The sequence below is a fragment of the Hyaena hyaena genome, unplaced genomic scaffold (genome assembly GCF_003009895.1).
Source record: "Hyaena hyaena isolate Hyena2069 unplaced genomic scaffold, ASM300989v1 scaffold_15, whole genome shotgun sequence".
In the NCBI taxonomy this organism is placed as follows: Eukaryota; Metazoa; Chordata; class Mammalia; order Carnivora; family Hyaenidae; genus Hyaena; species Hyaena hyaena.
In genome coordinates this window covers 7102925-7127790 of record NW_024080647.1, presented here as the reverse complement: position 1 = coordinate 7127790, position 24866 = coordinate 7102925, and the positions used below count along the sequence as shown (strand labels likewise).

Below are 24866 nucleotides of genomic sequence, written 5' to 3'. Positions count from 1 at the left end.
ATACTTGTAGTTCTTATATAAGTAAGTCATGGAGATATAATTTACAGGATGGAAAATACAGTCAATAATACTAAGTTAAATTTGTAAAGTGACAGATGCTAACTATACTTATTGTAGTGACTATTTTGCAATGTATACAAATGTGTGTATAATGTATGTGTGTGTGTGTGTGTGTGTGTATAAAGTAACACTTAACTAAAGATTAAATTCTGCTAAATAACAAACATCTTTTTGGACAACATCTCACTGAAATTGTTCTTATGCCAACTACTCAAAAATTTCATATATCACACTCATTTGTACTCAGAAAGTCTTCAGTCTAAAATTTCAATAACAAGTGTTTTTCACTCACATACTTACATTCATTGATTCAAGATGTCCTTTTATTTCTACAACAGGTACTTGGTGATACCAAGATGCAGCTAGATTCCGGTTTACAGAAAATTCCAAGTTAGTTGGGTGCAAGAGCTGAACATCAGGGTGAGAGATGCCTGGCTGGATCACTGTCCTAATGAAAAATATAAGTAATATATATGCATAAACATAGGAGGGAAATGCAACCTATCATTAAAAAGACACAAAATCAGAAGTTGCTATTCTACTGATTTGAAACTGTGCTAGGTTTTTCTAATCTCAATCTATAATTCACTTCAGGGAAAGAGTAAAATACGTGATAGACAATGACCCATTAAGAAAATCTTTTTCTTCCAACAGTAGGTCACACATGGATTAAATTTTAAAAAGATACTCATATTGTTGAACACACGGGGGAATCATCAAATATAGTTGTACAAGGATTGATATATGCATTGATACAGAGATTAAAGAAAAAAATGACAAAATGAATAGTTAGCATTTTCTGAAGACTTTGATAAAAGTCTTTGATAAATCTTCTCCAGGATTATTTTCTGGACTTCCCTTATAATTTTCCTTTTTTATTCATGATAATTAAATCTCCTTGGATAGGGTAGAAATGATTTTTAAATATATATAGACTTTTCATGGGTCATCTGGTGGCATCTACAGAAACATCATCACTTATGCAGTATTTGCCAAAAGTATATAAGTTCAATTAAATCATGAAGAATCACTCAGATAAAACCAAATTAAGAGACATTCCATGAAACAACTAGATTGTACTCTTCAAAACTGTCTTATAGTAAAAGACTAAGAAAGGCTGAAGAACTATTCCAGAGCAAATAAGTACTATTAACATAGAAATCCCCTGCAGTGGTACAGGATACAATTAAATGCCATCCATATGTGATCCTAGTTCGAGGGGTAAAATTACTATTATGGACATTATTGGAATAACTAGTAAAATCTGAATACTGACTCCATATTAGATATTAGTGCTGTATCAGTGTTAAATTTCCAGAATTAGAAATCTGCATTATGTAAGAGGATGTGTGTCCCTGTTTTTAGGAGACACATGCTAAAGCATTTAGAGCAAAGGGTTAAAATCCCTATACTCAAATGTTCAGCAAAAAATGTTTTAACTTCCAATTATAAACTAAATAAGTCCTAGGGATATAATGTACAGCAAGGTGACTAGTTAGAAATACTCTATTGTATATTTGAAAGTTGTTAAGAAAGTAAATATTAAAAGTTTTCATCACAAGAAAAAAAACTGTAAGTTTGTGTGGTGACAAACATTAGCTAGACTTATTGTGATGATCATTTCACAATATTTCACAATTACAAATACTGAATCATGTTATGTATCTGAAGTAAGACAGTATGTCAGTTTTATCTCAAATTAAAGAGGCGCCTGGGTGACTCAGTCGGTTAAGTGTCCGACTTCAGCTCAGGTCATGATCTCACAGTCCGTGGGTTTGAGCCCCATGTCGGGCTCTGTGCTGACAGCTCAGAGCCTGGAGCCTGCTTCAGATTCTGTGTCTCCCTCTCTCTCTGACCCTCCCCTGCTCGCTCTCTGTCTCTGTCTCTCAGACAGAGCTATCCGTTAAGCGGTTGAGTTTGGCTCAGGTCATGAACTCACAGTTCGTGGGTTTGAGCCCCACGTCAGGTTCTGTGCTGACAGCTCTGAGCTTCAGATTCTGTGTCTCCCTCTCTCTCTGCCTCTCCCCCGCTTGCTCGTGTTCTTTCTCTCTCTCTCTCTTTCTCTCTCTCTCTCTCATTCTCTCAAAAATAAACACTAAAAAGCTTTTTAAAAATTAAATAAAAATAAAGTATTCTCTGCAACAGAAGCATGCTGGGTATGAATTTCAATGGACATAAAATTCATGGAAAACATTAAATAATACTTAAACCATAATTATTCAAAGAGAGTATACCTAGAGAGCTTAAGCTTTGTTAGCTGCACGTCCATTCTATCAATTACTGGAGGGTTTAAATAGTCTTCCCCAGACACCAGACTAAACTGATTTTGAACTCTGATGAGCCCAAGATCTACCACCACTGCATTAGTGGAAATGGAAGACTGTGGAATGACTATAACTGGTGCTTTCAGATCAATATTGAGAGAAACCCGAAAACTCCTCTGGGCAAGGTCTTTCACACTTCTGGCAGCCTTTTCTGCAGCCTGAGCAGTGGCAGCACTCAGAGCCTCTTTGGCGGTCTGGAAATTGTTCAGAAAGTTCTGTGGACACAGAGTATAAAAGGAGAAAAACAGAGGACAAGCATATCATTAATAACATCAACTTCTTTATTTCTGTGCTATTTATTTCCTATACATAACTTTCAATTGAGTCTTATCTAGAATTAGGAAAAAATTACTGATTATCCATCCATTTTTATGAGCTACCTGATAAGGGCTAATGTTATATGGCTGAAGAACAGAGCAAGGGAGTGCGGGCTAGGGGGTATTGTTAGTATTTTTTTACTTGAAAATTTGGTTCCATTATGTTCTAGCAAAAACAATTCCAGTTCCAGACAAATTAAATGACTCAGATTTCAACTGTTAAAGAGAGGTTTTAAGCTCTATCTTAATATATAAATATCAACTATAAAAACAATGTACATCCTAAAATCCAAAATTTGTAAGACCTGAAATCATAACCATCAGACTTAAGTATTTCTAAGTTGATGATCAACACATAAATAGTGACTTTTACCAGAAATGACATGAGGAATTTATGAAGATAGACAATCTGAATACAGCCAACATTCAGTGATACCACACCATCCACTTTGGACATGTCAGTATAGGAATCTCCCTCAGTAGCATCTGGATACAGATCCAAGTTAAAATGAAAAACTTCATTTCCCATTATTGACACAGCCTGAAAAGCAGAGATTAGAATGTATTCTGTTCAAGAGGATAATGACAAAATAAAGTCTCATTTAAGAAGGGCTTATATTTGGAGGGCACTTGTTGGAATGAGCACTGGGCGTAGTATGTAAGTGATGAATGACTCAATCCTACTCTTAAACCCATGATTACACTGCATGTTAACTAGCTTGAGAATGAAAATGAATAAATAAATAAAATAATAATAATTAAAAAATAAATAGAAGCACTTATATTTATGGTCATTAGAGAAACATTTATGTATCAAAATATATTTCATTAATATTTATAAAATATGTTTAAAAATAAAATCTCATATTCAATTAACAAAACATATTAGCTATCTATTTACTATACCTACTTTTTTATGAACTGTCTTAGGATCAACATCTGTGACGATAATATTTTCCAGTCTGGCAAACAGTGACTGTTTTCTTGACTGAAGAGAAAGAGAAGAATCAAGGCCTGAAAAAAAAATTATATTATTATAATTTTTAAAGACCTACCATAATAAGACCTCAAGATGTTTCTTTTTATTGCATAATTTTATTTTGGGGGTGATTTGTTTTAATTAACTGTGCTTGAATTCCCAACTGATAAATTAGTTACAATATTACATATTTTCAGTGTTATAAACAATGAAACCAATAAATTCATTATAAATCAGTTATCTGGATTTTCAACTTTCTGAAAAAATTACACCTAGAGCAAATAGATTATTTTGGGATTTTTAGTAAATCTTTTATATCTTAATCCACTCATTTATATGGAAGCTGTAAGTTTCATGAATCAAATGCGGACTAAAGATAACTGTCAGCTTAGAAAGAACAAAGAAAAAAACCTAAGTTTTTGGTTTTTAAGTTATTCAAGAATTTTATTAAACAATCTTTACCTTTATCAGATCAGTGAGCTGGTAAAGACAGAGTCAGATTAGTTTTAGCAGCTTTTTCCTAAAAGAACATAACGGGCTCATAGATAGGCTTTCTCTTCATTATAAGGTTGTTTTGCATTTGTATCAAGATAAAGCATATGCATAGACCTTAACCTGCATTCTGGATCTGCACTTACCTTAATCCATTGATACCATCTCTACACGGACATTAGCATCCCATTTCACCTCTGAGACAACTCTGAGAGATTCAAAACACCAGTCTATGTCATTCAATTTGATGGTCAGATTCTAACCAAGATCTACATCCCAAAGAGCTAAGAAAATATACAATTCAATTATGTCATAAAATTACCCAATTTTCACAGCTCAGAGCCCTCCATCTATATATTCTTTAGCATTAAGAAAAGCTGCTCTTTTAAAAAATTTTTAATAGTATGCAAACTTTTACCTTGAATCTTGATTTCAGCAATATTGTTCTTCTCATCACAAACAATGACACAGAAAGCATTCAACTTGGCAAATAGTCTAAAGTCAATAATGTCCCTGTCTTTAGAGGATACAATCACTAAAAATAAAACAAAGCATTGGGTCACATGGGATTCTAGTAATTCAAACTCTATTAAGGTTTCTTGCTTGTATTAAGTGAACCACATTACTGTTTTAAAAAATTAGAAAATCCTCAAGTCCTTAAAGATTTCAAATGCTTTTTTTGTTTTATATATTCTGTACGGTTTACATTTTTCATACTGAGATGTTACTTTCATAATTTACAAACAAAAAAAATAAGGACACTGAAACTCAGAGAAGTTAAATAATGTGCCTATCGAAGGACATATACTTTAAGTAACAGAGGCAGGATTCTGAACTGAGCTCTTTCTGATTTAAAGTCTGGGCTCTTAACCAACCACATGCTATCTTTGTACTCCTACACTCATGTCTCGGGGTCCTACTTCCTTATTTGTAAAATGGAAGGGAAGACTAACCCTTAGTGGAGCTCATTCAGGAGCCACTGAGAAGGGAGGAAAAATTCCGTGTAAATGTAAGTCTTCTTCCCTATTATCTACCTACAGCATCCCCCTCTACCACCAAAATAAGAACAGAAACAGGTATTTTTTTAAAGCACCAGTATTAGTTAAATTTGCTGTCCACAGCAGTTACCCACAAATGATTTTGTTTGAAGGAAAGGACAGAAGTAGGGGAAATGGCGTGGAAATGACCAAACTAGATGATCTCTAAGATTCCCATTCACCTCTAGAATTCTAACATGCTTGTTAACAAGAAACAAAAATGTTTTTCATACCTTTCTGCAGAGCTGAATTTTTTTGTTGCTTTTCAACTGAAATTTGTACTTCTTTGGTATCACTTCTTTGGTCATCTGATGGGATAATGGTTGTCAGGTAATTAATAGAAGACAAAAGAGCTTGTGTTTGCAGCAACAGATTTAAAGATGAAAAAGCCACCTAGAAATTTTTAAAAAGAAAATTAGTTCTCCAGGGCAATTATACCCATAATTTCCATGATGGAACTGAAAGGCTTCTAGCTAGATTTATATCACTGCTTCCATAGCTTAGAAGGAAGAGAGAGGAGATCAAGATTTACAGCCCAGAGAAAATGTATTGACAGTAAATTACACTTACATACACTGTGAGTCCCTATGAGTAACCTAATTATTCTATTTCCCAAACATAATTAGTCTGAAACCTATAATATGGTTGTCATAGCCATCTTCATACTCATCATATATACGACTTTTGGATCTTCAACGGACTTATTTTGATTATATAAAACCTGTAAGTTAGTTCATGAAACCTCAAAATCACTATGTATTAATACTACGTCAAAAAGGATTTCAAATGTGAAATTCATGACACTTAAAATGCAATTATTAAGTAAGTTCTAGTTACTAAATGGTCTTCCAAAACCAAAATAATGGCCCTATCATTTAAAAAATATATATGTAGATATATACACATATGTATGTACATATACATATATATACACATATATATATAAAACTTATAGGGAAAAAAGGGTTACATCTTTTAAAACAATAACTCCAGAAAGCTAAGATACCAACAAAACTTGCTTCAGGAATAATGTGGTTTTCTAACAGCAAATTAAAAGTTCTTTAAAAATCTTTGCTTATATAAAAGAATTTCCTTTTATTGTCTCAAAGCACTAAGCGGATATAAAAATTATAAAAAGGAAGGTTCAAAAGGGTACAAAAATGCTGATTCAAAAGGGCACATGTACCCCAATGTTTACAGTAGCACTATCAACAATAGCCAAATTATGGAAAGAACCCAAATATCCAACAACTAATGAATGGATAAAGAAGATGTGGTATATATACACAATGGAATACCACTCAGTGATGAAGAATGAAATATTGCAATTTGCAACAACTTGGATGTAAACAGAGGGTATTATACTAAGCAAAATAAGTCAGAGAAAGACATATCATATGATTTCATTTGTGTGGAATATGAGAAAGACAACAGATGAACATAAGAGAAGGGAAGGAAATAGAAGATAAAAACACAGAGGGAGGTAAAACATAAGAGACTCAAAAAAAAAAGAGAACCAAATGAAAATTGCTGGAGGGGAAGTAGGTGGAAGATGGATGGGTTAAATGGGTGATGGGCATTAAGAAGGGCACTGTTGGGATGAGCACTGGGTGTCATATGCAAGAGATGAATTACTGGGGTTCTACTCCTGAAGCCATGATAACACTATATGTTAGCTAACTCGAATTTAAATTAAAAATAAATAAATAAATTTTTAAAAGGAAGGTTCACAATATTTAACAAATTCTCCCATCTTTCAAAAGGGTAACTTAAAATTCCTATCTCTGATTTTCTTTTTAAAGTAATTCACAACTACGCTTTGTCTCTTCTTCCTCCATGTGACTACCTTAGTATGGCTTCAGAAGTACTTAACATCCTTCCTTGTATTTTCCATACTTTTTCAGGTCTGCATTAAACAGCAGTATCTAGTTTAATTTGTTTAAAACGCTGGTTCTTTGTAAATCAAAGTTCCATTGTCTATCATACTCCCTTTTTTAGAAATGATTGGGATATGCTACAAGAAGTCAAAACACCAATTCTATTATAATCAATGACAAACATAGAACATGGTACAAATCTAGTAGATTTGTAACTTTTACTGACTCTTGATTATTTCATCAAATTACCCACTCAGTCATTATTCCTCAAAGGATACCAGAGCTTCCAAGTAAGTTGTTTTTGAATAAGGTATATTCTTTTAATAAAATTTCTTACCTTAAGTGTTTGTTCAGTTTTTTCAAAAGTAGTTTGAAAACTAGGTCCATTCTTATCAGCCTAAAAAAAAGAATAGACATTCTGAAAAAAGGTTAAGACCAAAGTAAATAAATAACTTACTTATGATCTTTAGTTTATTTTTTATATTTATTCAGAACTATGATTTTATGTATATTTAATTTTACTATCATTGTTTTAAAGTTACATCCCTAGTTACTCCTTTATTATGATCATGCAATTTTGTTCTCCTCTTCAAATATGAATAAACATGGCAACATGTACTTCTGGGAAACTACCGCTAGAGATCAAAATTATAAACTCTGAAAGTTGGAAGGTGTAAAGGTCATCTAGCCCATCCATCACCTAATATATCCCTTTATATCTTTGGGAAGTCTATTTTAGGTTATCTCCACCAAACGAAACCTCATTTTCTTACAAATTTAATCTTTAGAGAACTTGTGATTTAATTAGGCCTCTGTACTCAGTAAAAAAATCTACCTCCCAGCATAATTATGTATCGGTTCAAGTTATGTCTCTTGGGAATATCCATAGTAAATTCAGTTTTACATCTTGTGAAAGGCCTTCTGCCTAGGCTAGCTCCTCTGCCTCCCTGATGCCGTCAGGTTTTATGTTCTTCTTTATGAGAGAATCAATCACATTGTATTTTAATTGTCTACTTGTCTATCTGCCTACTAATCCATAATTTCCTTGAAAACAGGGCATGTTTTTCATCTCTGTATCCCAAGTGCCTAACAGAACCTGACAAAGGCATTCAATAAATACTTGTTGAATGATTAAACAAATCAACTAATCCTGAATGAAGCTAAATACCACTACTTCTGTCAGCATTTCTCATGTGGTATCTTTTTGAGTCCCTTCCCAATCCTGGTAGTTTTCTTCTGAACCCAATCAAATTTGACTTTATCCCTTGTGATACAGGATTCTCAGCCAAATGTCACCTACATATACAATGAACTTAGATAGGTAAATACATCCCAAGAGGTACGAGTTCATGCTACTTCATCCCAAGCTTCCATCTTTGGGGATAGGGAGTTTGGTGTCTTTTAAATAGTCCTATTCTTTTACTGATGTAAAAGAGAAAGTGTATAAATGAAAAGAGGAACAATGGATATGCTTATGATTAAAACCTATGACACACATCTAGAGCCTTCAGTAATCTGCTGTCATCTTTTTCCTTCCAGAGGATAATTTAGGGTATACAATAAATATGTAAACATTCTATGGCCCTTACCTTAATATATTCTACTTTTAAGAGATCTAATCCAGGTTTATCAGAAGAGCTAATCAAATGAAGGGGCTTCTTTTTGGATCCTAGATTAAAGAAAAAGAAGAAAAAATTTTCAAATAAATTGCTCTTTCTTAAGATTAGAATTTTCATTTATTTATTTACTTATTTATTTATTTAGAGAGAGAGAGCACGCTCCCACATGAGTGCAAGTGGGGGAGGGGCAGAGAGAGGGAGAGAGAGAATCCCAAGCAGGTACCATGCTGACAGCACAGAGCCCAACTTGGAGCTCAATTTCACAAACGATGAGATTACTACCTAAGCCCAAACCAAGAGTGGGACACTTAACTGAGTGAGCCACCCAAGCACCCCAAAGATTGGATTTTCTAGACTTCTTTAAAAAATTTAGTACTTAAGCTTTAAAAGCCTATCTGCACTTATTTTCATGGTTATTTAATACTAATATCATCACTGGTGAATAAATAAACAAATCCAAATACTTACCTTATCTTTAGCATCCAACTTACTTAAAAACATGCATTATTTATTTTCATTTGATTTTACATCTGTATTCAAAAATAATGAATACTTCTCTAGATATTTTTAAGAACATATGTGCATTTGTACAGCAATAGAAAGACAACAGGCTTACAAATTAAGAAAAATGAATTCTAGCTCATCTCTATTCTACCCTTACCAAAAGCTATTTCAGCTTTCTCACTATATCCTAAGAATGAACTATAAAAATATGTAATATCCTATCGAGCTGTAAAATTCAAAGGACAAATATTTCATTCATATTAAAGAAATTTAAGTAATTTTCTTTTGTTTAGGCTAAGAGAGAAGGATTATTTTACTTAGAAAATTAAAGTATTTTTTAAGGGAGAGGAATTGATAAATTTCCTTTAATTCAAAAACTACAGATACACTACCTGATGTCCACTATAACCTCAGGTAGATGTACCAAGGAACTGTGTCAAAAAGCTGTGGAAGGAGAAGTGATATATGCACCATTTTATCCATCCTTTATTATTTTCAGTTGTATAACTCCTGCTCCTTCTGAGTACTCTCAGAATTTTCCCTACCTTCAAGGTTATAACCTTCTCTAAAGGAAAAACACAGCCTAGCAAATATTTTACATTCTCCACCTCAGGAAAGTAACATAAACTCCATCTTAACACCATGTTTACAGAAACTTACTAACATAAAACATTCTTCCTCTAGACTAAGATCTGTTTTAGTATCAACTATTAAAAAATAATAAAAACAGGACTTTATATTTGACTAATACGTTAGCCAAATATAAAATGTAGATTCAGGCAATCATTCCTTAAATATTAACGAGCATACAAGCTGTACACTGAAGTAAACAAACTATAAGAGCTTCTAAAAGAAAGAATTTTATGCCCCATTCTAATTTTCATAACCTGGTGCTGCTTCTGATATATAAACACTATTCAATACAAAGAATAAGGACGTAAAGGTATAAGATCAGAGATAAACTCTAGGTTTTGCCATTCATAAGATGCATGCTCTTGATTAAGCCAGTTAATCCCTCTTTATTTAAACTTTCTTTGTAAAATGGAAAGAATATTCCCTATACAGTGGAGACTTACATGGACTTTCTGAGGCAGGAGATTATAGTAGTTAAGAATACAGACCACAGGGCCACACTTCAGGGTTTGATCGTGGTTCAGCGACTAACCAGCAGTGGGACCTTGGCTAAATTATATAACCGATTTATGCCTTAGTTTCCTTATATGTAAACTGAAGATAACATTGTTATGAGAATTAAATGAGTTATTATTTGTAAAATCCTTATAACAGTGCTATTATTTATTAAAAAATATTTTTATATACACAAAAGTGTTTCAGATACTCAAAGTGAGACTATATTTATTATTAACCATTATTTCTATCTTTGCAGCTGTTACCTTGAATTTCATGGTAATCCAAGCTGATTTTCTTTAAATAAGATACCACAGTTAAATCAAATGTTCTCAATGTAGCCTCTGTTCCCAAATGAGTAATGTTAAATACTAGAATTGTATCTTCTTCTCTCTGTTGTTTAGTAAATTCCAAAACAACCTAAAAGAATCAGGACAGTCATTAAAAGCATGATAAATATTCTGAATCATGTTTAAAAAAAAAGTTTTCTCTATACATTTTATCATAAGAACAATAGTTCACACTTCTATACTACCATAAAATTATTTACTATGATTGGAAATTATACTTTAAATTCTATTATTCAGAACAGAACTGCATCTATATAAAAATCATGATAAAATTTTACATCAATTATTGATTTACTTTATTTATTAAACAGGAATATAAGAATTCTTTAATATGATTTTCTTAAACCTATACCTCAAAACAAAAATCATGCGTGTGAGTGTGCATGTGTGTGTGGTGTCTGTTGGGAAGCAGGGAAAACAGAGTACCAAACTTTTAATGTATTTTATGCTCAGATTTAGCATGAAATAGTTTACAAGGATAGTGATAACAGCAATATATTTATTAAAGGAAGAAACAAAAATACATACCTCTTTAATTTCAAACTTCAGTAAAAGATTAATGAGCTCCTCATTTGGGGCCTCTGCAGCTTTTTTTAGTTCTGAAACTCTCAAACTTTTACCAGTCTGTGTATCTCCATCTTCAGCATCAAAATATTCATCATCAGATTCTAAAGAAGACATTCATTTACTTAAGAGAATGTCCATTGAAAACTGAATAAAACACTCAAACATAAATCCCTCAAAGGTAGAATTCATTTATTAGATATAATCTTCATATTCAGAATCAGAATATAGTTACAATCTTTTTCTAAGTCCCACAAAGTGACTCAACCTGGTATATGATAATCATACATATAAAGACCAAACCACCTACTATTTTTTCTTCAATAGCTCTGTTTTTCACTTTCGTACACTCATTCAATATTCAATAAATAATTATTGGGCATCACCCATCATATATCAGTCTGTATGAGCCACTAAGGACACCAAGGTGAACAGGGCAGACATATTCTTGTCCTCATGAAGCTTATACTCTTACTTCAAAATTAAACAAGATCAGTTAGGCTACAGCTGGTAGAAATTGGGGCAAAAAAGAGGAGCGTATTTAGAATCTTAAGCACGATCACAAAATTCCTATCATTCAAATGAAGAAACTTGGTCTTAAAAAATAGTGACTCAAGATGACATGTTGGTTAGTAGCACAACGAGAACTAAAACCAGTGAACTGTTGTAACACTTTCTAAATTCTTTTATTTTCTGAAAATTTTATCTCTATATACAAATGTATTATAGGCTTGGTTTAATAAAGAACATTTACTTTTCTTACCTGATTCTACTCCGTCTAGCAATAGTGAAGTAGTAAGTAGGTCTTTTGTCCTATCTGAAATAACAGGAATTGAGGATACCTGTCAAATAAAAAAAAGGGGTTTTTTAAATTTTTTTCAGTGTTTATTTATTTTCGAGAAAGACAGAGAGAGCACAAGCAGGGGAGGGGCAAAGAGACAGGGGAATAGAGGATCTAAAGCAGGCTCTGCGCTGACAACAGTGAGTCCAATATGGGGCTTGAAATCACAAACAGTGAGATTATGACCTGAGCCAAAGTTGGATGCGTAACCAACTAAGTCACCCAGGCACCCCAAATAAGTTTTTTTAACATACTGATTTAGCAGGATCAAATGTACGTAAATGAGAGAAATGTTGAAAAAATATAGGGTATAGAGAGAGAGATGGAAAGACACATACACACAGCAGACACAAATCTTCCACCAAAGTACATTATGTAATCAACTAACTAATAGTTGGCTAGTGTTTACTAATTATTAAGACTACCACCTATATTTACAAGGGCATACTATGTACTACTCTAGTAGATAAATCTATTTATCATAGTGTGTCATTTAGTTGTTGTCCATGACAATATTAACTGTGCATCTGTATTACAGATTCCTAGAAAACAATAACAGCATTAGCTGGCTCTCTAAAACTGCATTTCAAAGTGGAAATCTAACATTTATTTTATGTTGTAAAGGTCAATTCCAAATAAAGTTATCTAGAATTTTTAAGTTTAATGTGTAAGAAGATTATATACAAATTATTCAATTTTGCAACATTTTAAAGAAGATTTTGTTTGTTTGTTTATTTATTTATTTTTTAGGGAGTGTGCATACACAGAGAAGGGACAGAGAGAGAGAGAATCTTAAGCAGGCTCCGCACCCAGCACAGAGCCTGACACAGCGTTGGATCTCACGACCCCGAGATCCTGATATGAGCCAAAATCAAGACTCAGATGCTTAACCAACTGAGCTACCCAGGTCCTCCTACAGAAATCTATATCTAACTTTACTTAAACACATTTCACAAAGTTGCAAAACATTTTTTCCTTTATGTATTTCTGTTTCTTAAAATGGACTTTTTATCACCAATCTAAATTGTAGTGAAAATAGGCTTCAATTTTTATCTAGTCAATGCCATATGCACTCTTCTACAGAACTGACAACATTAAACTTTAGAAGTGTATCAAATAAATGAAAATGGCCCTAAAAAATATTCAAAAACAAATTAGCACCAAAGAAAGATGGAAAAACTCACCAAAGACACAAATGTAAAGATTTACCATTTTTATTATATCCAATTACCTGTCTCTCTGGAGACTGTTGAGAAGATTTCTGTGGCAAGGGGATACTGTTAATCAAACATAGTACATCTTTCATCTTCTGGTCGGAAATCCTCACATGCATCAAAGGAAGTCCCCCGGATACTTTCAACCTAAAAATACAATTCAACTGTAAGGTTTTAAGGTCCAGCTTCTTTCTATTATGAAGCGGAGAATGGAATGGAGAAGACTACATTTCGGAGTCAAAATGACTTTGGACATGTTTTAATCTAAATAATGCCTCATTTAGTCAATACTGTCAGAGAATGAGAAATTCTATTTAAGCCAAGTTTTCAGAAAATTTTAATGTATCCTTCTTAAGCAAAACCTTTTAAAGCCAAACCTTTTAAAAGCCAAACCTTTTAAAGTTAACTAACTGTTATGAACATATTTTCAAACACAACTGTCTAATTTTAAAACCACTATCCATGTTTTAACTACTTTCCTGGCATCAAAGATTTTGCATTATACGAATCTAAGAGTATCTACTCCATCATTCTCTCTCTACCTTGCTTTACTTCCTTTTCCAGTACTTGTCAGCCCTGACATATCATAGATATACTTGCTTATTTTATGTCTGACTAAAATATAAGCACCCTGAGGACATCTGTTTTACTCACTGTCGAATCACTGCTGTGTTTTCATTAGTTGCTAACTTTCTGGCACCTGCTTCTTCTCAGCTTCTTTACTGAGCATAAAGGCCTAGGTTTATTTGTCTCAAAAGTTTTGTGGCAGGTGTTTGCTGCTAGTGAAGTTCTTTTTGGTTACTGTTCATCTTTGACTTGCTAACTGAGCTGTGACAGCTCAAATGGGCAGATACCAAACCACTACATAAAGAATGACTTTCTATATAATGGACAAACCACTAATGTTCAAAAGAGGCTAGCTGGTTGTTGCTATCTCAAAATACTGAACTTTCTGCAAAAGTATTCTGTAAGCTGAAAGCATCATAAATATGTAAGATGCTTCTTTATCATTTGTGAAACACTACGTAAAACTAAAAGTACCTCAAACAGAAGGACTGGATTATCTTCTCATCTGGAATAACTACAAAGCTGGACAAAATAAATGAAACAATGGTTTAAAAGACATTGGAAATCAGTCAACAAAGGACAGATGAAAGATGAAAAACAAATGAGGAAAGACATAGGAATACGCCAGCTTAGTGACTTAAGAGTTTCAAAATTTGAGGAGTACAGTAAAGGAATATTTCAAGAGAAATTGATAACATTAAATGCCTGTATTAGAAAAGAAGAAAGGTCTTAAATCAATGTTTTCAGTTTCTACCTTAAAGAATGACGAAGTAGGGGCACGTGAGTGGCTCAGTTGGTTAGCATCCACCTTGGCTCAGGTCATGATCTCCCAGTTTGTCAGTTTGAGCCCTGCATTGGGCTCTGTGCTGACAGCTCAGAGCCTGGAGCTTGCTTTGGATCTGTGTTTCCCTCTCTCTCTGCCCCTCCCCTGCTCATACTCTGTGTCTCCCTCTCTCAAAAATAAACATTTTTTAAAAGATTAAAAAAAAAAGAATGAGGTAAGTAAAATAAATGAAACCCAAAGGAAGCAGAAGGGAAAAAAAGCAGTAATAAATATGAGAGTGGAAATCAGTGAAAAACAAAAACAAAAACAAAAACAACAGAGAAAATAATCGATGCCAAGAGTGAATTCTTTCAGAAGATGATCAACAAAACTGATAAACTGACCAGTAAAAAAAGAGAAAAGGTACAAACTACTAACATCAGGAGGGAGAGAGACAACATCACTACAAATTCTACATGGATTAAAAAGGCAATACAAAAATATTATGAACAATCTTGTAATAATATACTCAAAACTAAGATGGAAATTCCTTCCTTGAAAGACAAACTACCAAAGATTACTCCATCTATGAAATACACTGAATTTGTAGTTAAAAACCCTCACCTCCCCCAAGAAAACGCAGGCCCAGATAGTTTCACTAGTGAATTCTACCAAAGAAATTCTACACAACTTCCTCCAACAAACTGCTCCATAAGGCCAACACTACCCTGATACTTTGATGCCAAAACAATAAAAGCACAACTATTCCTCATAAATAGAGATGTGTAACTTCAGAACAAAATTTTAGCAAACCAAATCCAACAGCAATTTAAAAGAATAATATATCACTACCAAATAAGGTTTGGTTTAACTTCCATCTGATAAAGAATATCAATGAATACCATGAACGTATCTCAAATTAATCATGCTTAATGAAAGAAGCCAAACAAAAAGACCTGAAACTGTATGACTGTATTTATAGAAAATTCCAGAAAATTCTAACAAATCTATAGTGTTAGAAAGAAAATCAATGTTGTCTGAGGACTGAAGGGAGAGGAGTTAGCAGGTAAGCATGGGACAGAGGTAAGACAACAGACCCTTGAACAACTTGGGTTTGAACTCTGCAGGTCCACTAATATGCTGAGTTTTTTTCAAAATTACAGTACATTACTGTAATTGTATTTTCTCTCCCTTATAATTTTCTTCATAACATTTTCTTTTTTTCCAGCTTACTTCTTGGTAAAAACAGAGTACAGTATAAAATACATATGCAAAATATGTGTTAATCAACTGTTATGCTATTGGTAAAGCGTCTGACTAAAGGAAGGCTTTTAGTAGTTAAATTTAAGGGAAGTCAAAAGTTACACATGGATTTTCAAATGAGTGAGGGTAGGGTTGGGGTGGTGGCTAGTGCCCCTAACCCTCACACTGTTTAAGGGTCAACTGTACAAAAGTACACAAGAACCCTGGAAGAGGATGAATGTGTTCATTATCTTGAGTGTGCTAATGGTATCATAGATATAGCTATATCTACATATCTATATATGTCAAATTGTATACTTTAGATAGATGTAACTTACTGAGTATCAATAATATTTCAATAAGGCTGTTTTTAAGAAGGCAGCAAAATATTTCAAAATTATCTACTTAAATTCAAAATTCAGTTTTTACTTGGACTATCTTGAATTATTCTCAGGATTTTACATGGTTTCATAATCCTAAGAGCCTCTAATCTTTTCTACTTTCAAGTTTTTATTTAAATTCCAGTTAGTTAACATACAGTGTAGTATTAGTTTCAGGCATAGAATTTAGTGATTTATCACTTACATACAACACCCCGTACTCATCACAAGTGCCCTACATAATACCCAACAACAATTTCACCCATATTCCTGCCCATTTCCCTTCTAGCATCTCTGTTTGTTCTCTTTACTTGAATCTGTTTTCTAGTTTGCCTGTCTCTATGTTTATATTTTCTGTTTCTTAAATTCCACATCTGAGTGAAATCATATGGTATTGGTCTTTCTCTGAATGACTCATTTCACGTAGCATAATACTCTCTGCTCTATCCATATCGCTAATTTTTGAAGATTTTCTATTATTGATATAAAACTATGGCTTTGACCCACTCAACAACACAGAAAACCAACTTTTCCACAATGTAAAGGTCCAAACACTTCTGAAATAAGAGAGCTGATACATAGTTCAAACAAATATTTTTTTTAATATTTATTTTTGAGAGGGAGAGACAGACTGTGAGTTGGGGAGGGGCAGAGAGAGGGAGACATAGAATCCAAAGCAGGCTCCAAGCTCTAAACTGTCAGCACAGAGCCCAACACAGGGCTTGTACCCATGAACCATGAGATCATGACCTGAGCCGAAGTCAACCTCTTAACTAACTGAGCCACCCAGGCGACCCATATAAATATTTTCTTAAAAGCATGTTTCTGCTATATGATAATCATTTTTTCTGTCCCTCAGAAATCTAGCTTTGCTTTCTTAAAATCCAGTAACTGATACAGATATATTTCACCTTGTTAAGTTTACAATATAAAGGAACTCATACATTACCTGGCCATTCTAACGTCTTTTTCTACCATTGCCTTGGCCAATTCAACATGAATATCCATGGGTTGCAATATATGCATAGTTGATGGATGCTGAAATCGACACTTTTTCCAGTTTTCCTCTTTAAAAAATTTTTTGAATTAAACAACTGTTAATCAGATGTTCTGTAGAAAATTAACTTACTATAAAATAGTTAGCAAACATATTCAACAACAACGAATTTTTACTTCATTCAGCATACAAGTGACCTAGATTTGTAAAGTAAGATTGATAGTTAATAATGTGACCGCTTATTTTAAAATGTTTTCTAGTTACCAGTAATAGTTCGTAATAAACAGACATCTGTGTTCACTTTAATTACTAAATAATTCTCACTGAGTTTCTACTGCTGTATGAATACTAAAATAATTTGCTATAATAAATGATTATACAATTAATATTAAAGAAAATAATTAAAATTCGCCCATTCTCTAAAAATGAGTGTTATTAATGACAGAGAATTTCAGGGTTTGTTCTTTCACATGCCTACTCTAATGCCATTTGATGTCCTTTATCCTCATCCTAGGTCTGTCATGTCTAGGTTATCAATTTGGCTTATCCATCTAAAGGCTATAAAGTGACTCACAAATACTGATGAAGTAGAATCTACAGTGGGGAATAAAAACATAAAGAAAAAAATCAGTGGGAAGGAAACAGTTTTATATGTAAATATGTTTATGAGCATTAGTGCATATGTGATGGGGAAAAGAACAATCGAATGGCTGATAATAGATTAAAATAAATAATGATACAAAAACAAAAAATAAAATAAGACTGAAAGAAGTCAAAGACTGTGATATAAAAATAATTATATTTATTTGAAGAATTTTTATAGAACATCTTGCATTTTAAAGCGAATAGGAAAAAAAGCCAGGAATTTACTGCCTTGATGCCAGAATTAGTGATCAAAGAAGGTGGTTGCAGTGAAAAAAGGGAAAAAATAGAAAACGACAGAGTGAGAAAGAGTTTTCTGGAATTCCTTAGAGAAATTACACTAGTTTAGCACATAATTCTAAAACAAAAATGAGTTTTATCAAGCAAGATATTCTGATAAAAAAATTGTAATAACCACCTTTCACCAAATAAAAGGTCCCAACAACAGAATTTACAATGATCTTAACTGATGGCAATCACAAAACATCTTTTATCACTTATAACTCAAACAATTATTATTAAGTACACACAAAAGAAGAGGCAGTTTTAATGATCTGTGTAAAAGTACTTCCCTTCAAGGAATTAATAGGCTCATAATATATAAAAACTAAGTAAGGCATTATATATTTACATTTTAATAAATCTCTTCATTCCTAGTAGAGTATACACTCTGCCCACAAGATTATGTTCTTTATTCCAATGACCTACCACAATGTAATATATTCAAGGCTATTTAGCAAATATTCATTGCTTCAAGAAACTAAAGAAGTATGGAGAACCAGCGATCTTTGCCTAAGCAGTAGAAAACACCAAAGTTTTTGGTTTGGTGTGTATAGTATAATTAATTAACATAATTAATTGCCTTTAGGGTTCTAAGGCTATATCCATACTTGTCAGTATCTACAAAAGTATAAGAATGTGATACCACTGAAATAAAGAGTAGGTTAATATGGTTAAAATATTTTTTTAAAAAGCACCAAAGGAAGACAACATTGAGACATCCCAAAAGCATGAAGACAGAAACACGTAAGCCAATGGCAACTTTTCTTTTCGTGTTCTGGGCAGTGTCATTGTCAAATCACACAGAAAAAAATAGGCAATGACTGGACTGAGATTCAAGTGGTGTTAAGTACCTGAAGATGAATAGGCAAATTTTTATCTCTATTTCTACCTGTGACAATGATTTGTACTGATGGCCTCCTACTTAGTTTTCTTAAGTGACCAAGAGGATATATGTTCAAAATATTGTCAGTGTTGATATACACGCACACTTAGACATATATTTACCTACGCTACTCGACATAATTTTAAGATCCTAAAAACTAAGCAATAGCTTACCTGCTTTAGCAAAGAGTAACTGCACACTTTTTATTTCAACATCAAATTTGTCATATGCTTTATCCATTATTTCTTCCAGAGATGAATTACCAGTCTTCTGCAAACCTTGATCTTTACTGTTAAGCTAAAAGGGACAAAAAAACAAAACAAAACAAACAAAAAAAACCCTTCATTTCTCTTAACAGAAAAGTATGTACACACTTTCATTCTGTCTTCTTAAAATATAACTAAAATGAAAACACTGTCCTTAATGAACTCACATTTTGCTTTATTTTCTGACAATTATTTGCAAAGAATTTATTAAGAATATAGTATTTCAGGGGCGCCCGGGTGGCTTAGTCGGTTAAGCGTCCGACTTTCGCTTAGGTCATGATCTCGCGGTTCGTGGGTTCGAGCCCCGCATCGGGCTCTGTGCTGACTGCCAGCTCAGAGTCTGGAGCCTATTTCGGAGTCTGTGATTCCCTCTCTCTCTGACCCTCCCCTGCTCATGCTGTCTCTCTCTCTCTCCTAGAAATAAATAAAACATTAAAAAAAAAATTTAAAAAAGAATATAGTATTTCAGTATACAGTTTTAATATGTTTAGATAATAGGTGCTCAGCATATTTGCATGAATTAGAAGATCAGTTACATAGTTGTGTACCTCAAATAACCTGTTTGGACATTCAATTCTTCCCGGTTCTCAGCAATGAAGGCCACTTATGGCTCAGTGCCCCTACGACCTATCTAAACCTCTTCACCAACAAATTGCAGGTTTTGCTCCTCCTTCACATTACAGCACCAGAAATAATTAGGCCATTAGAATTCATCTCCAATCTCTACTTCCTTTTCCCTCTCCCCAAAGGAAACAAGGGACTGTATTTTTTTGAAATCTTTACTTTTTCTCAGATGCTTGCATTTCTAATGCATTCAACACCCAAAACCCTAGAGTTCTCTTAGTCTACTTAGTTGCTGACAGTGGTTTAACTGCATACTGTCAAATATGTAAATTAACAAATAACACTGTAATTAAACTCCAGAAATCTAGGAGTGCTTGAAAACTAGGAGTACTTTTCTCCAATTAGAAAAATACAGCAGTAATCCAGTCTTCAAGATCAAATCATCTACCATTACAGAAAATTTTAAGGATTTTCTTTCTTTTTTTTTTTTTTTTTTTATGTTTTATTTATTTCTAGGAGAGAGAGAGAGACAGCGTGAGCAGGGGAGGGTCAGAGAGAGAGGGAGTCTCAGACTGAAACAGCCTCCAGGCTCTGAGCTGGCAGTCAGCACAGAGCCCGACGCAGGGCTTGAACCCACGAACGGCGAGATCATGACCCAAGCGAAAGTCGGACGCTTAACCGACTAAGCCACCCAGGCGCCCCTTCTTCCTTTTTTTAATAACCCTAAAATATACATTAAATAGTCTAAGCTTGGCTTGACAAAAGGTAAGAAGAAATAAGTCTAAGTTTAGTTTCAGTAAACTCTGAGACGAAAAGCAGCAAACTATTAGATAGCTAGCTTCCAACCTGAGCAAAAAATGGGCAGAAAGAAATGGATATACACCTACCCGAAATGTACCAAAATCTAAAATAAGAAGATCTGACTTTTCATGGTGGAAACCAGTCTGTGGAAGTATTAGATATGAAGGCTTCAGATTTATCCTTAAGTCAAGGACTTTTCTAGTTTCAATAATATGTGTAAGTCCTAAAAGAAATAAAAGATTGGATGGTCCAAGTTGAAATATATAATTATAGTATTAACAATAATACAAGTATCACTTGAAAAGTATTATGGAGGAGCATCATTTCTCACATATTAGAGTACGAAGGCGAAACTCCATATGGTCAATGGCAAACAATCATGTCATCACACTATACAGTAATCCCATCATAGCTAGTATTTTATCCAAAGAGAGAGTAATACACCACTTCTTTAGTTAAGTAACCACATAAAGAAGTTGGTTTGAGTTTAAAGACCATGCTGTACAAAAGTATGTCTCTTTAGAACCAGTTTCACACACAGTACACAGAATGATGAACTATTTCTTTAGAACCGCGATGAAGGGATGTTTTCCATCTCAGTCTCACTGTAAGGCACAGGTTCTTAAAGATAATGACAGAATCATCTGTGTCCCATCTCTTTCTCATTCAGTCTAGCAGGTATATGTGACTTTGGGTAACTCACGTACACAGTGGAACTTCATAGAATTTACAAAAAGAAAAAAGCAACCTACACTTTTAAACGTGATGTTTACATTAGAAAAGGCAGTATTTTGAGTTTAGTTGATGTTTTTTATTTAATAAATGATTTACCTGTAGCTGTTCTCTCTTTAATTTCTTCCAGCTTCATTAATGTGGCTGATGTTATTTGCTCAAGATCTAATCCTTTATTTGACTGAAAGAATTCAACCACTGCATTGATGGTTTTCTATAAAATAATTTAAAATATAAGCAAGCTATACACAGTACTTTCCATATTATAAATTATTAAATTTCAGTTTAATTCTAAACAACTATGGCCCTGAACTTAGGAGATATCTCCAAAGATACACTGCCCTATTGCATTTCTCTCTGGAATAAAACAAAAACAAAAAACAACTAAAAATGGGGATACCCAAGAAAGCTTACTTTCTAGAAAGTCAACAAATGTGTACATATACTTAAGGTGACCTTAAGTATGTTATAAACTGTCAAAATGATGTGGCAATGGACATTATTACTACTAAACTATACACTTAAAAATTGCCAAGATGGTAAATTATATGTATGCTATCACAACTTAAATTTTTTAAAAGTCAGAGAATATAATGAGTCTAGGGTCTCTATATAATACCTCCTACCCTCACTGTGAATACATTTCTAAAGTAAAAAGTTAAAAAAAAAATCAGAAAACTCAACAACAGAGTAGGGCCAACTTACAAGTGATGTAATGGCTAGTGATCCTGATTGCTAGCCTGAGATGCGAGTTAAGAGCCTATGAATAAAACATGCAACCACAGATACAAAACTTGAGCCAGCACTTTTAATAACATCTATATGCTAATGCTTTTTTTCTCCTGTCAACAGTATTTAAAATTCTTCTAATTACTCCTAAAGCAATTTGAATTGGTCCAGATATTTAGGGGAAAGGGAAAAAGTAAAAATGAACTGGAACAGGAAGTCCATATATAACTATTTGGGAGTAGTTGGAACAACAAACACAGTCTTTTCAAACAGTATTTTAGATTTTTTTTACTTTAACATAAGCATTGATTCATACAGCAGGAAAAAATGGTAGCATATGAAAAGGCAAAATTCAGTGCTAACCATGTACTGCTTTTAAAACAACAAAAACTAATAAACTTAGCTGCTAAGTAAATAAATGTTAAATATGAAAGAGGAAAAGTAAGAAAACCTTATGTCAGAAGTCAAAGATGGATTTAATAAAGACTGTCTCCTTGCACTTACAGCATCATAGATGACCTCCACAGGCTGAGACTGAACAATCAGAGTCTGGTCAGCAGTACTATTCTCTGGATTGGTTTCAAATTCAATTTTAAGCAAGGATGATGTAGTATCACCAATGGAAGCCACAAGTGATGGTACAATACCCTGCTGTCTCAGACCTGTTATATACCAGTGTTCTAATTTTGCTTCCACCCTACAACCCAGTGAAAGAAAAAAAAAAAAGTATATAAATTAGACGCTATATAACGTAAGGGCTTAAAATACAAATTTCCCTTTTAAAAAACTCCTTTCAGAGCCAGTACCATACCCATTACCAAGAGGCAAAGTCCACACTCCTTGGCCTGGCATTTAATTACCCATACAATCTGGGGGTTTATTTTGGTATTTTTGCTCTTAACCCCTTCTCATCCACATGAGAAACCCACCTCTGCCAATCCCCAAACAGTGAGTGAGTTCTGATCACTGTTACATGAATATAAGCTACATTTTGGGGCGCCTGGGTGGCTCAGTCAGTTAAGTGTCTGACTTCGGCTCAGATCATGATCTTGCGGTTCGTGAGTTGGAGGCCCACAGTGGATTCTGTGCTGGCAGCTCAGAGCCTGAAGCCTGTTTCAGATTCTGTGTCTCTCTCTCTCTCTGTCTCTGCCCCTCCCCTGCTCATGCTCTGTCTCTCTCTGTCTCAAAAATAAATAAAAACTATTTTAAAAAATGTTTATTAAAAAAAAAAGCTACATTTCTCTCAGGCAACTCTTCTCCTTATTTCATGCCACCGAGAACACAGTCATCCCAGCTTCTTCTAGCCGCTTCTACTCAGGAGCCTAAGCCTCACTTCTCCTAGCCCGTTATTCTCCTCTGCAACTGAGCTTAGATAGCAGTAACTCTAAGGATTTCACTTTGCAGCACCTTCTCACCTATGACCTCTCTGTTATACAGTTCTAAATGAGTAACTTTTTGGTTATCCTTTTAACAGCTACAGCATAAACTTTTTGAAAACAGACATTTATTGTTCCTATGCTACCCTTCAAAGCATCAAATTGATAAACTAAACATTCACTATCCAAAAATTATTTGTGAAGGAAAAAGAGGGGTAAAATAAACAGTGAACTCCACATATGACTTCAAAACAAAACAAATTCAAATATAAAAAGACTATATGACACAAAGAAGGAAAAAGAAAAGGAAAAGAAACTGGGGAACTACTGTTAATCAGTTGTTCAATGCTAAATAACAATAGTTTTCAGCCAAGTCATATCTAGAAATAAAAACTGAAATAATAAGATTTTTTTAAACTTACTTAAGTGCTTGTGCTCCTGGTCGCTGAGATACTTGGGTGCCCAGGCCAATTATCTGAATTTTTAATATTTCTGGAATATTTTTGTTTTCTCTTATTGTAACAGAGGTACTTACTAACTTCAGTGTCATTATATGAGCAACATACTAAACAAAAAGAATGAATGAAGATTGTTACACTTTAAGTAATTATTATATTATTTAATAATTTCTTATTTAAACTTGTTGAATTATAAAGTGATCTAAACATAATATGTTCAAAAGAACATTAGAAACTTCAATACAAGATTACAAAATTGTTCAAATAGGACAACTACAAGAGATCCAAAATTTATCTCTCTTACTTTTAGAATAAACATGAAACTTGATATAATATTTTTTCACATAAAGATTTAGTTCACAAGCTCTCACTAAAGCAAGCTAATTCAGACTAATCCTCCGGCTCAAAAAGAACAAAATATAAAGCACATCTTCTTGATGTCTTTGGAGGGTTAAAAATACATTGAGAAAAATCATGACCAAAATTCATAGGTCAAGACTGGATGTAGGACAGAGAACCAGGGAGATGATTCTCATCAAACCACATAGGAAGACACTGAGGGGAAGCAAGGAACAAAAGATTCACAAAACAGTCAGAAAACAATCAACAAAATGGCAATATCTAAATGGCAATACCTAAATATTTAGCAAACAAAAAGTAAACAAATTCTCCAATAAAAAGACATAGAATGGCAAAATGGATTTAAAAATGGTAAGATCCAATAATATGCTGCCTACAAGAAAGATACTCACTTTAGCATTAAGAAAACAAATAGACTAAAAGTGATGGAATGAAAAAAGATATTTTAGGCAAATAGTAACCTTCCCCCATACACATAAAAAAGAGTAGTGATACTTATATCAGAAGAAAATAAGCTT

The 24866-nt window shown here is 33.5% G+C and overlaps 1 protein-coding gene across 4 annotated transcripts in view; it reads right to left on the bottom strand.

Moving 5' to 3' along the window:
* VPS13C (vacuolar protein sorting 13 homolog C) overlaps nt 1-24866 on the bottom strand; it is a 193543-nt gene that overhangs the window by 98109 nt on the left and 70568 nt on the right. For all 4 annotated transcript variants that reach the window (XM_039220292.1, XM_039220301.1, XM_039220311.1 and 1 more), the window contains 18 exons: nt 23953-24095; nt 22659-22851; nt 21525-21639; nt 20780-20916; nt 19236-19359; nt 17208-17325; nt 13324-13453; nt 12015-12093; nt 11216-11355; nt 10604-10757; nt 8676-8755; nt 7424-7483; nt 5443-5602; nt 4591-4707; nt 3612-3715; nt 3075-3242; nt 2295-2599; nt 361-508 (listed from right to left, as the gene is read on the bottom strand). In XM_039220292.1, coding sequence (XP_039076223.1) covers nt 361-508; nt 2295-2599; nt 3075-3242; nt 3612-3715; nt 4591-4707; nt 5443-5602; nt 7424-7483; nt 8676-8755; nt 10604-10757; nt 11216-11355; nt 12015-12093; nt 13324-13453; nt 17208-17325; nt 19236-19359; nt 20780-20916; nt 21525-21639; nt 22659-22851; nt 23953-24095 — 2475 coding nt within the window. The remainder of the gene's footprint in view (nt 1-360; nt 509-2294; nt 2600-3074; nt 3243-3611; nt 3716-4590; nt 4708-5442; nt 5603-7423; nt 7484-8675; nt 8756-10603; nt 10758-11215; nt 11356-12014; nt 12094-13323; nt 13454-17207; nt 17326-19235; nt 19360-20779; nt 20917-21524; nt 21640-22658; nt 22852-23952; nt 24096-24866) is intronic.